The 12,500-nt window shown below is 45.3% G+C and overlaps 2 protein-coding genes across 4 annotated transcripts in view; both read left to right on the plus strand.

The window, feature by feature from the left end:
• cux2b (cut-like homeobox 2b) overlaps positions 1-1,259 on the plus strand; it is a 167,303-nt gene extending 166,044 nt beyond the window's left edge. The window contains exon 24 of the mRNA XM_062544180.1: positions 1-1,259. This exon is cut by the window's left edge and continues 483 nt beyond it. Coding sequence (XP_062400164.1) covers positions 1-319 — 319 coding nt within the window. The 3' untranslated portion in view covers positions 320-1,259.
• A 5,191-nt stretch (positions 1,260-6,450) lies between these two features.
• Positions 6,451-12,500, plus strand: part of mtmr3 (myotubularin related protein 3) — a 33,569-nt gene continuing 27,519 nt past the window's right edge. For 2 of the 3 annotated variants that reach the window (XM_062543513.1, XM_062543515.1), the window contains exons 1-3: positions 6,451-6,606; positions 10,344-10,433; positions 11,245-11,319. In XM_062543513.1, coding sequence (XP_062399497.1) covers positions 11,317-11,319 — 3 coding nt within the window. In that variant the 5' untranslated portion in view covers positions 6,451-6,606; positions 10,344-10,433; positions 11,245-11,316. Of the gene's footprint in view, positions 6,607-6,642; positions 6,819-10,343; positions 10,434-11,244; positions 11,320-12,500 lie in introns of those variants that run through there. The other variant, XM_062543514.1, reaches the window with a different exon arrangement.

Consider the following 12,500-nt stretch of genomic DNA (forward strand, 5'->3'; position numbering starts at 1 on the left):
CGTGAGCTTCAAGGCGGCGTCGGAGCCGTGCCGCAGCAGCCTGGAGGTGTCGCTCAACTCCCCCTCGGCCGCTTCCTCCCCGGGCCTCATGCTGTCCGTCTCCCCGGTGCCCTCCTCGTCCGCCCCCATCTCGCCGGCCAACCACGGCATGGACGCCCCCTCGGCGCCCGGCTACGGGCCGGACCCCCCCACCCCGCACAACCCCAAGCTCAACAAGAGCACGCAGAGGCGCAACGAGAAGATGGCCAACCTGAACAACATCATCCACCGGCTGGAGAGGGCTGCCAACCGCGAGGAGAGCCTGGAGTGGGAGTTCTAGAGCGTGACCTTCTCTCTCTCTCTCTCGCCCTCTGAGTGTGTGTGAGTGTGTTTGTTTGTGTGTGTGTGTGTGTGTGTGTGTTTGTGTGTGTGTGAGTCAGAACCCTTGCACATGTTCACCCCAAGACTCTGAAAGAGAACCATTATAGAGTCACCTCAAGACTCTGAAAAAAATCACTTTCTGGAGTCACCTCAAGACTCTGAAAGAGAACCTTCTGGAGTCACCTCAAGACTCTGAAAGAGAACCTTCTAGAGTCACCTCAAGATTCTGAAAGAGAACCTTCTGGAGTCACCTCAAGACTCTGAAAGAGAACCTTGTTGGATCACCCCAAGGCTCTAAAAGAGAACTTTCCAGAGCCACCTGAAGACTCTGAAAGAGATCCCTCTGGAGTCACCCCAAGACTCTGCTGGAGAACTTTCCGGAAGCTCTGGAAGATGCCCCGCCCCCCCAACTTGGACCCCATGGTCCTCTGCACTGACCAGTCCCTCAAAGGGAACGACAACCTACAACACTTAACACTGATGACACCCCTCCGGAAAAAACACATACACTCACAGACACACACAAACACACGCGCATGCACACACACAAAGACTCACAGTCACACACACACACATATACACATTTCTAAACGTCTTTTAGGTATTTTGATAAAGCATCCTCTTTGAATTTTATGTAACAGCACGTGCTGTTGTGTTTTAAACAAAAGAGACATAACGAGATCAAGAGGAACTCTGAGGTGAAGACTTGCAGCTATGGTGTCATGAAATGCACACTGAAGTCCTATAGATTGCCACTGGGTGAGATTATTTAAAAAAAGACCGCTGTCTTAAGCCATTTAAAAAAGCACTATACTTATTTAAAATGAGACACTGACCAAATTTGCTACTTTTTGAATAGCAATTTTTCTGATTTTGTCTGTAAGACGGGACAGTAAAAAGATGAGCAACTTATGAAAAAAAAAAACATGACATGACTAAGGGATAGTCCTGAAAAGACTCTAAAATAGTGAACACATCGTATGTACTTAGTTTCTTGGTGATATGTTTTGGAACATTTGTTACACAGACGTATAATATGTGGTTGTACGTGTTGTAGAATTGTCTGCAATAGCCTTCTCCGAACAAGATGTAGCATGGAACTGAAATACCCCCCTCCTCTCCTCCCTAGTTAGTCACATGTGATATACTTGAGCTTAAAAAAAGAGAAAAAGTTGAAAAATCTGCAAAAAATAAGAAGAAATGGAAATGTTTAAACCTTGTTAATTGTAGGATATTTTAGTGAACACGTTCTTTCTTTCCTTTCTTCCTTCCTTTCCTTTTAATAATACTTAGAGGTTTACATTAGGGGCCGTGTGCATGGGTGTGAGAGAGAGAATGTGTGTGTGTGTGTGTGTGTGTGGGTGTGTGTGTGTAAAAGTGTGTGCTGTGAGAGTGTGTGTGTGTGTGTGTGTGTGTGTGTGTGTGTGTGTGTGTGTGTGTGCGTACGTGCGTGCCCAGCAGTATAGTGAGGCTTTCACTACACCTGAGCACCGTTTACTCGTCCTCAATAATTCATTCCGGTGTGTTACCTCGTCTCTCCTGTGAAGGCCTGGCCCCCAGGCCACGGCGGCCATTACTGCTCCCGCTCTACATGCACATCACAGACTCCCTCCCTCGCCAGGTTCTCTCTCTCACACACACACACACACCTCTGCCAGGCCCCACCCCACTTACACACACACACACGCCTCCGCAAGGTCTCCCAAACCACACACACACACACACACACACACACCTCCCCTCTCGGCCCACAGCACTGCATCAATAATGGAGGGTGCGTTTACAGCATGCCTCAGAGCCTGAAGCAGCCGACACACCACACATGTCCAATGGGCAGCGTGCGTACGCAGCTGCTAGATTTGTTTCCCCTTTTTAACATCATCTTTTCTCAATGGATTACAACTACACACACACACACACACACACACATACAGTAATAGACACACACATGTGGCCTGGCCCTGATTTAGTGGATGAGAGTTACATAGCATGACTGCTGTCTGATCTGATGGTTGATCGTGCAGGTCGTACAGTATACTCCACACACACACACCCCAACATAGCCCTAAGTGGCACAGAGTCAGAGCCCAGAGTCAGTTTCAGCTGGGGGAGAGAGAGGGAGACTGTTGTGAGAGCCTGTATGGAGTTTAAACTTGAAGTCTAAAATCTGAATGGTGCCCAGTTTCAGGTGTCCTGAAAGAACAGTCAAAGTGGGGACTTGGGCTTTTGACTGTTTTAAATTGACTTAAATTGACACTTATATCCTGACATTGTTTGGTCAAAGTCCCAAAGAAGTAGCACTTAATTAATATAATTTGGTACTGTTGTTCATCCCCATTACATATATACTGACCACTGACCATCATCTTATAACATGGTCAACGTCTCCAGGATAATGGATTCATAATAGTGATTCAATTGCTAGACTGAAACTGCTGGACCAAACCTGAAAAGGAGATGAAGTTGTTATTGAAGTTTCCTCCATGCATGAACCATATCTTAACCGGCAGGCATGGACTGCTCTTAGCTAATGCCGTCACTGAACTGAATTAAGCTGGGAAGGTTGTCAGGGTGTTTCGCTGCTGGCCACCACAAATGCTTTTGTTTTTGTTTTTTATTTGTATTTTGTCATACTGGCATTTCTACTACTGTGTGTTGTTTCTTCCGTTTTTATACTCTGGTTAACAAGATTTATAGATCTACAATACCTCGTAAGAGAACTACGCAGATAGCAGTTGACTATGATGTGGATCTGGCCTGGGTTTGGCACATATCTGGCCTTGGTCTGGCCCAGATCCGGCTTGCATACGGCCCCGTTGTGGCCAGCACCAAGCTCAGTCAGCTGCTATCAGGGTATTTACAGCACTTAAAAACCTGGCGTAATCAAGCAAATTTCCAGTAAATTAACTTTAGTGTTCCACAAGTCTTTGCCTTTTGATGTATTGTTAAAGGTGGTAGTACAAACTTGCACTTGTTTTAATAGTACAATACAAAGGATTGGAATTATATATGTATAGTTATATGAATATTACACATTTACTGAAAATAATAATGATGATATCTTAGGTTCTTGACACTTGTGTGCTGATTATTGAAATAGAGTGTACAGATATATTAACCAAACTCACAAGCCAGTTATGGTCTGGCAGGCTCGCCCACCTTTTAGAACTTCTCTCAGGGTAGTCTTGCTTCTAAGCTTTACTGAACAGGTCAGGTTGCATCACTGGTAAAGTTCGCCAAACATAAAACACCATTTCGAGTCTCGCTGAGCTGCCTCTCGTTTGGCAGCTCAGACTTACTGGACATTGCTCATTCGTATACGAGTATTTCTCAGTGAACATGTAATCAAAATGACCACATGCATTTTGTGAGCATTGAATGATTCTATGTCTTTGTTTATATGATTGAATTCCAAATGGTCTTGAATAAAAGAGCACTGCAAGCAGGAAGACAGGCAGTATACCCTATAGACAGACTAACCGAGTATGCTTTTGAGATGAACAAGACATGACCACTAATGTTTCCAGTGCGGTACACCTCCATATCGGAGAAAGAAGACATTTTTGTTTATATCACAAACACAGATGGCACTGCCAAGGGTGGCTCGAGTAACGAAACAATTTTAGATGTGTATTATACCTTTGAAGAGAAAAACACTGTTGTGAAACCACAGACATTTCTTGAAAATGTTGCATTCACACTTTAGGCACAGATTTGTGTGTATGTAGGGTACTGTATGTTCTTTTTTTTTCCATTTAGGAACTGGGGTCAAGTATTTATCCGAACACAACTTTTCATTCATTCGTTTGTTTGTTTGTTGGTTTCTTTGTTTGTTTTTCTCAACAGAGATCTTAAAAAGAAATAATAATAAAAAAAAATGTCTCAAAGACTATGTTTATGAGAAGAGATCTGCTAATTTGACTTCACAGGCTCTTCTCACAGAGCGGTCACTTCACTGGATTTCTACGGAACGAGGAGATCTTGTCGTCACACGATGTGCATAAACCAATGGAACTCTTTCACTGTTTCTCACCCGTCTCACTGCTTGTGTTGGTGGTCTTTGTGACATTAATTTTTATTCAAGTCAGTGGTCCTCAATAAAGTTTTTTTTCTCTTATGTAGGCTACCATATGCGTTGTTTATATATTCATTTGTATGGAACTTAAAGGCGGACATCTCAGGCAGAGGTGGATCCCAGGGTCCAGCTTCAGAAAGTGAAAGTCCTTCCACATAGCTGTGCCAACCATTCATTTAAACCAGCTGATTCTAATTAGCACAACTCTTCAGCTAAGTAGAGCAGCTACGTAGTGCGATCACCTGTGTTAAGTGCACAGGAAAAGCCAATACATGGTTGGATTTTTACCTCCGCCAAGGAGGTTATGTTTTCATCAGGGTTTGTTTGTCTGTCTATCTGTCTGTTAGCAAGAGAACTCAAAAAGTAATGGATGGATTTCGCTGAAATTTCCAAGGAAGAAATGAGAGTGATCCGTATCACTGTCGGGATTTCAGAGGCGTTTATGTTTTTTTGCTTAGCGGTGTCATGGCATGGTATAGCCACATGGTGGCGATCTGAATAGTTTAGGTTCAAATGTATGGCAACCTAGGAAGAACAATACAGGCGGAGGTCTCTGCTCTCTGAGTGCTTTTCTAGTTACTGTCTGAAGCTGGAAATTTCCACCTCTGCTCCGGGGTTCAGAAAGTAAAGTGTAGTCTTGCAAGTACCGTATTTGATCCAACCATTCAGTAAACCAGCACATCCTAATTGGCAGCCAGGTACTGTAGATCCAATAATTAGTGATATCACATGTGTTAAGTGCACAGGTAGAAAGCATATATATGGCAGGACTTTTACTTAATGGAACTAGGATGTCCGCCTCTGGAATTTGCATACATCTTTGTGAAGATGGCCGGGGGTGCAGAGTGGAGATGGAAGGGTTAAGCTCTTCTCTCGCCCTCTTTGGTCAGGATCTCAGTGTGTTTTTTTTCCCCTACAGGCTGGAATTCCTTGCATGTCTCAGATGTTGGTGAGATATGTAAGAGATAGACACACACAGAGACACACACACACACACACACACAGCTTTACAGTCACCTGATCTCTCCCACCCACCTTATGACAAAAGACTGCTGCTCCATTCAGCCTATCTGATGTGGTATTATGGGATACCTTGCATCACTTCCTCATTGGATCTGCATGTCCTCCTGTCCGGTTCCCATGACGGCATTATTACTTTGAGAAACTGTAGATGCACTATGTTTGATCAAGTAATGAAAATAACTGAAATGATATGTTGACCAAGAACCGAATTCTCTGGACATTATGGTTTGTTTCACTGCACTTGTCATGGCTACCGTGAGCTAGGTAGTCATGACATATGGGGCGTGACAACTGCATATCATGATGATGACTAACATGAAGAGTGACCGAAAAGAGAGGATGGAGGTGTGCTCTGGCGATGTTGATAGTGCATGCATTCTAAAGACACATCATTGCCCATGCCTGTCCCATCATCATTCTGTGAGTACAAGTGATGCAATTCCCTGATGATTCACCTAACTTATAATACTGCAAATGTCAGAACACTTCAAACTTTGCTTTCAAAGCTCAAATAAATACAGTATTACATTTATTTTAATCACATGTACTGTAGCATACCAGGCCATCATTGAATAGCCTACATTAGGCCTACTGAATAAGACCCTTATGTTTCTGTTCCTTCATACCTCTCAGCCATGGCATAGCCTTAAACAGTGCAACATTATAGCCTATCATATTAAAATGAACACACAGGCCTGTTTTGTCCACATTTTAGTCTTCTTGAATAGTTTAGGTTTTCTTGAAAATGTTCTGAAGTTTTGAGTTTGACCCTTTGTTCCTCTTCCCATGTAACATGATATGATACACATTATAATGGTCTTCTTGCTACATGATTCTAATTATGCCCACAGAGGAACATGCATTCCCCCTTAATTTATGATATTAAAATATCTACCCCTCCCCCATCAAGAGGCAAACACCAAACGTGGTTACGTAACATTCTGTCATTACGTGTCTACGTCTGGTCTACGTCCATGCAGTCTGTGGTTGAAACGCGGCGATGACGGGCAGAGTCTACGGTGGGACGGACTAGGACTGCAAATGGATCTGAATATCTGTTTGTGTCGCTTATTTGCCGTTTATTTAAAGCCGGATGCAAGAATACTCCATCCCCTGCATGTTCGTTTTCTTCTAGAGCTTCTTTTAAGGTTTGTACTGCTAGAGTTCTTGCTTTGCTGTATTGGCGCGACTCAGGCCTGTGCTTAGGGGTCCGCCCTCTATCGCATAACAACAACAAAAACACAACCTACTCCGTTAGCCCGCTAGTTAGCTGTAGTATCAGAGCAGGCCCGCTCCAGAGAGGAGGTGGGAGAACCGGGGGAAGAAGAGGAAGCTACCGACAAACACTGCAGATATTCTTGTAAGTTAGTGCTGGAGGTATATTCTCACGATAGTTGTCACGGCTGCCTAATTTACCCCTTGCTACTGAACATCAACAAAGCTAGAGGAATTGCACCGTATACAGTTAGCTGATGTTAGCCAGCTAGCTGGAAACGCTGAACAGTTTGCTCTAACGTTTCACGATATTGTATGTGCTATCATAGTGTTGACAGCTATCGCTGGGTTAGGGCGAAATCGAACTGTTCAAAACATACGTTAGGTTAAATGACTTGCACAGCTTGTGGGGTGTCATATGTTGTTTTTGAAACAGTAAGAGGCTAAAGGTTATGATTCAGGACATTTTTGACATGTAACGTTATGGCATTTGTATGTGGCTACTAGCTTATCAGATAAGTTATCCAGTTAGCTTGAACTGTCGCCCAGTCAGCTGGCAAGAATCCGCTAGCTGGCTAGCTATCGAGTTAGCTCTCTGTATTTACTAATATGAATGAACTTTTGAAATCGACCTGCAAGCTTGCTGTCAAAAACAGGACACTGTCCGCGATGATTTATTTTGACGTGTGTTACAAACAGTGACATCGTTGTTACCAAAACAGCTGAGAAATGTTGCACTAGCCACCAATAGCCTTAACCGTAGTGTTTTGCTTGTTTGGTAGCAGTGCAACCAGAGCCGACTAGTAAACATTAGCTTCCCGATACGTTGCAAGCTCGATTGGAGCTTGATTGCGTGGAACTCACAAAGTATGTCATTATCATGTTTATTATCACTACTTCGCTTGTTAGAGTGCAGTTAATATTGACCGTTCATAGACCTTCAGCTCAAAACATTTATTGTAACGTTATTCTTCTCATTAACACAATGTAAACAGACCGTCTGCGCTGCCATCTCATAGCCTACAGCCCATACCATCCTTATGGTCAGGACTCAAAATGCAGTAACAAGCGTGTCGAACTAGATGCTGAGTTGTGCAGTCACAGAAAGTCACATGCCACCACGATTTACTGCATGAAATGCTTATATTTAATTCCACTGTGGCTTTGTTGCACCATGCTGAAATGCTAGTCACAAGGAAAGCATTCAGCTCTTTATAAGTTAAAATTCAACAGTGCGGTCATGCCAAAGCGGTATGTACTTGTCCCAGTAAGAGAGGCCACATAAGGTAACCTTGTTTGCAGGGAAGGCAGGCAGGCATGGGTGCATCCATGCGCACACAGGGTATTGAAATGCTCTCAGATTGAGCTGCCTGAGCTGTGAGAGCAAAGTGACTGCTAGCCATTTGTCTGGTATTTTGTTTTTAGGTCTGGTTTGGTTTTCAGTGGCAGATTTTGGCAGGCAGAGACAGGCTGCCGTGCAGGCGAGGCAGGTCTGAGGCAGGAAGGCACAGACTGACCCTCTGTCATTATGAGAGGGATACCTGAGTGCCCGAGGCCGACTGGATGGTTTCCACTCCTTCACAAATGAAGCCATTGCTCCCACTGTAAACCGAGTGTTTTGGGGGAAAGTCTATCTCTCTGTCCGTGCACAGAGGAAGTCTGTTGTTGTTTGTTTGCTTTTTTTGGTTTGATTGTTTTGCTGTTGCCAGCATCAGACTCCCTGTGAACAGAGGCTGGTTTGTAATGATCACCCTAGCACTATTCTCAAACCCGGCACACAACATGGAATTCAGTTATTTCCAGCTACAATATTTTCATTTACCAAAGTCTGTGGTTTAGTGACAAAGCTGGGTACATTAATGCAGAGTAAGTTGTAAACCTCCGAATAGAGGAGCCTTATAGCTTTGTTCTATCGGCAGAAAAAAGCCACAAGAATCATCTGTTAAACCTCTTAAGGCACGAACGATAACCACACTAACTGTAACTGAAAGTGAAAGTGACTATACGTCCTTCATGCCGTTACTGGTATAAACGTAAGGCCTCGATTATGTGTGGACATTACGTATAAATGCCATGTATGTGGGCGCCATTTATATTAGCTAGAGCTATACTTTTTTTTTGATGTTCTCGTTATAGTATAGCCCTTGACTCTGAGTTAGCCTACAGAGGGTTGTGACTGAACCACATCCTGGAGGGAACCCCCTTCTGATTGTCATTGAGAATACGAGCATTTTGGTCCTGTAGGCTGAGCAGCCAGCCAGCAGTGTTGGCTTGCCTGGCATCATGAGTGCTGACGAGGTGTTAAGATGCTTAACCTGCTGCCAGCATGCTGGAATGGGCCTCTGTACACACTGGGGCATCCGGTCACGAGTTCTGCTCTGATAAACACACACACACACACTATGCACACACACAAACACACACACACACACACACACACACACACACACACACACACACACACACACACACACACGGTGTGTACAAGCGCTCGGGTGTGAGTTCCAGATACGCCTTATCAGTTGTCGCCAGAAGACACTAGCTTTTCTGCAAGAGAGTGTGTGTTGATGGTGCAAGGATTCCCTTGCGTGCACAGCGATGAGCTGCCTGCACATCTCAAGTAGGGAAGTCAGGCTGCTTTCTTCTGCTTCTCTGCCCTAAGGACCTGGAACCTGACTTCTTATGGGCAGATAAACTGGCATGTCTAAGACCTCCCGCTTTTAACTGGAGGCCATACTGAAGGCAGCTCCACTCTCCTCTTTGTCACAGGGACTGACAAGACTGACAAGGGTCTGGCAAAAAATGTTTGATTGCTTCAGACACACACACACACACACACACACACACACACACACACACACACACACTTTCAAACATGGATGGAGAGACAGCTGCCAGTCAGCCAGTGATGGAGAGATGGGGAGAGATAGAAAGCGATAGAGAGAGAGAGAATCATTAACAGTAATCTCAGGCATGAAGTTGCATGGAGAGAGAGAATGAGGAAGCACTAAAGTTCGGCGTGCAAGACATGAGGAAGTGCCAGGCCTGATATACTGGACAGTGTTGCTGATGCCTGTCTGCCCAGTGGCAGTACTACGGATGCCCATCTCCCCAGTGACAGGGCAATCTGATAGCACTGATGCGTGCCGTGATACCGCCCTCATACCCAGCTGTCAATCACATGTCTCAACATTCTACTGTCTGTCTTCAAGAATCCTTCATTCTGTAATGACAGGATCCTAGTGATATGAGGAGTGTGAGTGTTTGCAGTAATGGGTGTGTGTCAAGGGTGTTGCTGAATGCTCAGAGTGTCTGTGCTAGCGTTAAGCAGCAAAAGTGCTGCTCAGTTACCTGATGACTGTGCAGTTTGACCCCCTACACACACACACACACACACACACACACACACACACACACACACACACACGGCTGAGGTCTGCGGCCCTTGCCCATAGGTGCGTAGCTGTGGCGGGCTAGTCTCCCGTGTCTGTGTGCCAGGGTCGCCCTGCCAGGCTATATTTGCCAGGGCACTGAAAAGGGGCATTGAGAATGGGAATGGGAACGTTATGCAATGCCGTGGATTGCAGAGTGATGCTGGAATGCTGTGTCTCTTCTTTTTTTTATTCAATCAGCTCTTTTGTCTCTACACCCCCCCTCCATCCTCCAACAGAATTCAATGTCATAACCCAGAGTGAGACGTTTCCAAACAGGAAGTTAAACAAGGACGTCGCCGTCTTGAGCTTCTCTGCCCTTCCAGTGGGTGAGTTTCAGCAGCAGCAGGGCTGCGCTGCACTGCACACACACACACACACACACACACACACACACACACACACACACACACTCACACACACACACAGACACACACACTCTTGAGGTGGAGGAACTTCACTTCACCTCACTTCCTCCTCACAGGATCGTATAAACACACACTTAAACACCCCAGTAAACAGTCTTCCCATGCTAATGCCTGATATGCAGCTTCCAAGTGATAACATTCAACTTTCAATGCTAATATATCATTTTCAGCCTTCTCATGCTAATCTATATATAATATTCAGCTATTCCAGTGCTAATGTAGATATAATATTCAGCTTGGTAACGCTCTAAAACGGGATATAACCCATCTCCTAGCTGAACAGAAATGACAGCGTTGGAGCTGTAAGAGGAAACACGGCCTCTTAATGAATTGAAATTACAGAGGAAGGAAAATAAGGACTCGTTCCCAGTGGTGTAGCTGAGTTGTTTAGATCTGTTCTTCCCCCTCGTGATGTCTACACACACACACACACACACACACACATACACACACACACACACACACACACACGCACACACACACACACACACACACACACACACACACACACACACACACACAGAGCACTGCCAGAGGTTTCAGCGGTGCTGAATGAGCTCGGTGCCATATTGCCGTGCGTAAGCAAACCTTTCACAGGGGGAATCTGCTGGATCACACCTGGGAACTCGGCCTAACACAACCTCTCTGTCTCTGTCTCTCTCTTTGTTCTCTCTCTCTTTCTCTCTTCCTCCATCTCTCCATCTTTCCTCAGACTGAGCCTGTGATTGAGTGAGAAGAAAGGAAACGATTGGCTGGAAGAGAGCCAGACTCCTTCACTGGGGCTATGGTAAATCATCTCTCTCTCTCTCTCTCTCTCTCTCTCTCTCTCTCTCTCTCTCTCTCTCTCTCTCTCTCTCTCTCTCTCTCTCCCTCCCTCTTTTCCTCTCCATGCCATGTTATCCCTTTTCTCAGACTGTGTGTGTTTTGTTTGTGTGTTGTCTGTGACATGCGCATATGCGTGTGTGCAATGTGTTTCTGTGAGATTAGCGTGTGTGTGTGTGTGTTTGTATTGTATCTCCCTGTGTGTGTGTGTGTGTGTGTGTATGTGTGTGTGTATGTGTGTGTGTACGTGTGTGCGTTTGGGTCACTGCTGGTCCAAAAACAGTGGCATTTCTGAATAATGCTGAGCCTGTGCATTGATGGCAGGGCCTTTTTTAGTGAGGCCAGCATGCTGGTGTTGAGACAGACAGACCGACCGACCAGCTGGACAGAGTGACCGCTCAGGATCACAGCCTCACTGCAGCCTCAGTGAGAATTACTCTCCACTGTCAGGGACACACACGCACACACACAAACACTCATGGGCATGAATGTGACCTGTGTGTGTGTGTGTGTGTGTGTGTGTTTGAGGGTGGACAGATGGATGAGTGGGTATTTGCAGTGCCTAGCAGTGTATTTGTGGGTGGGTGTGGACTGCGGAGGGATGTCCGTGGGTTAGTGCAGTGTGTGTGTGTTTGTGTGTTTGTGGGTGTGTGTACGTCACAGCGGGGACTATCTCCATCTCCGCATGTAGCGATTGGTCGGCTGGTGCCACCACCCTCTGTGTGTCTGTTTGTATACAGGGGCGTGAAAGAGTGGCTCTGTCTCACTCTTCTAACTGTGTGTGTGTGTGTGTGTGTGTGTGTACATGTAAGCATTAATTAAACACTCCGCTCACATAACTCACCAACATGGCAGCTGATTCTGTGTCAAATCAACCAGATCAGGGCTATGAGTAGACCCAGGCCAGATTAGGGCTAGATCAGGCCTAGACCCAGGTCAGACAGGGCTATAAGCGGGCTAAAATCCAGTCTAAATCGGGGCTGTAAGTGGGCTAAGACCCAGGCTAAATCAGGACTCTAAGCAGGCTAAGATCCTGGCTAAATTAGGGCTAGATCAGGCTAAAACTCAGGCCAGACAGGACTATAAGCGGGCTAAAATCCAGGCTAAATCAGGGCTGTAAGTGGGCTAAGATCCAGGATAAATTAG

This window comes from Sardina pilchardus, chromosome 8 (genome assembly GCF_963854185.1).
Source record: "Sardina pilchardus chromosome 8, fSarPil1.1, whole genome shotgun sequence".
Taxonomy (NCBI): Eukaryota; Metazoa; Chordata; class Actinopteri; order Clupeiformes; family Clupeidae; genus Sardina; species Sardina pilchardus.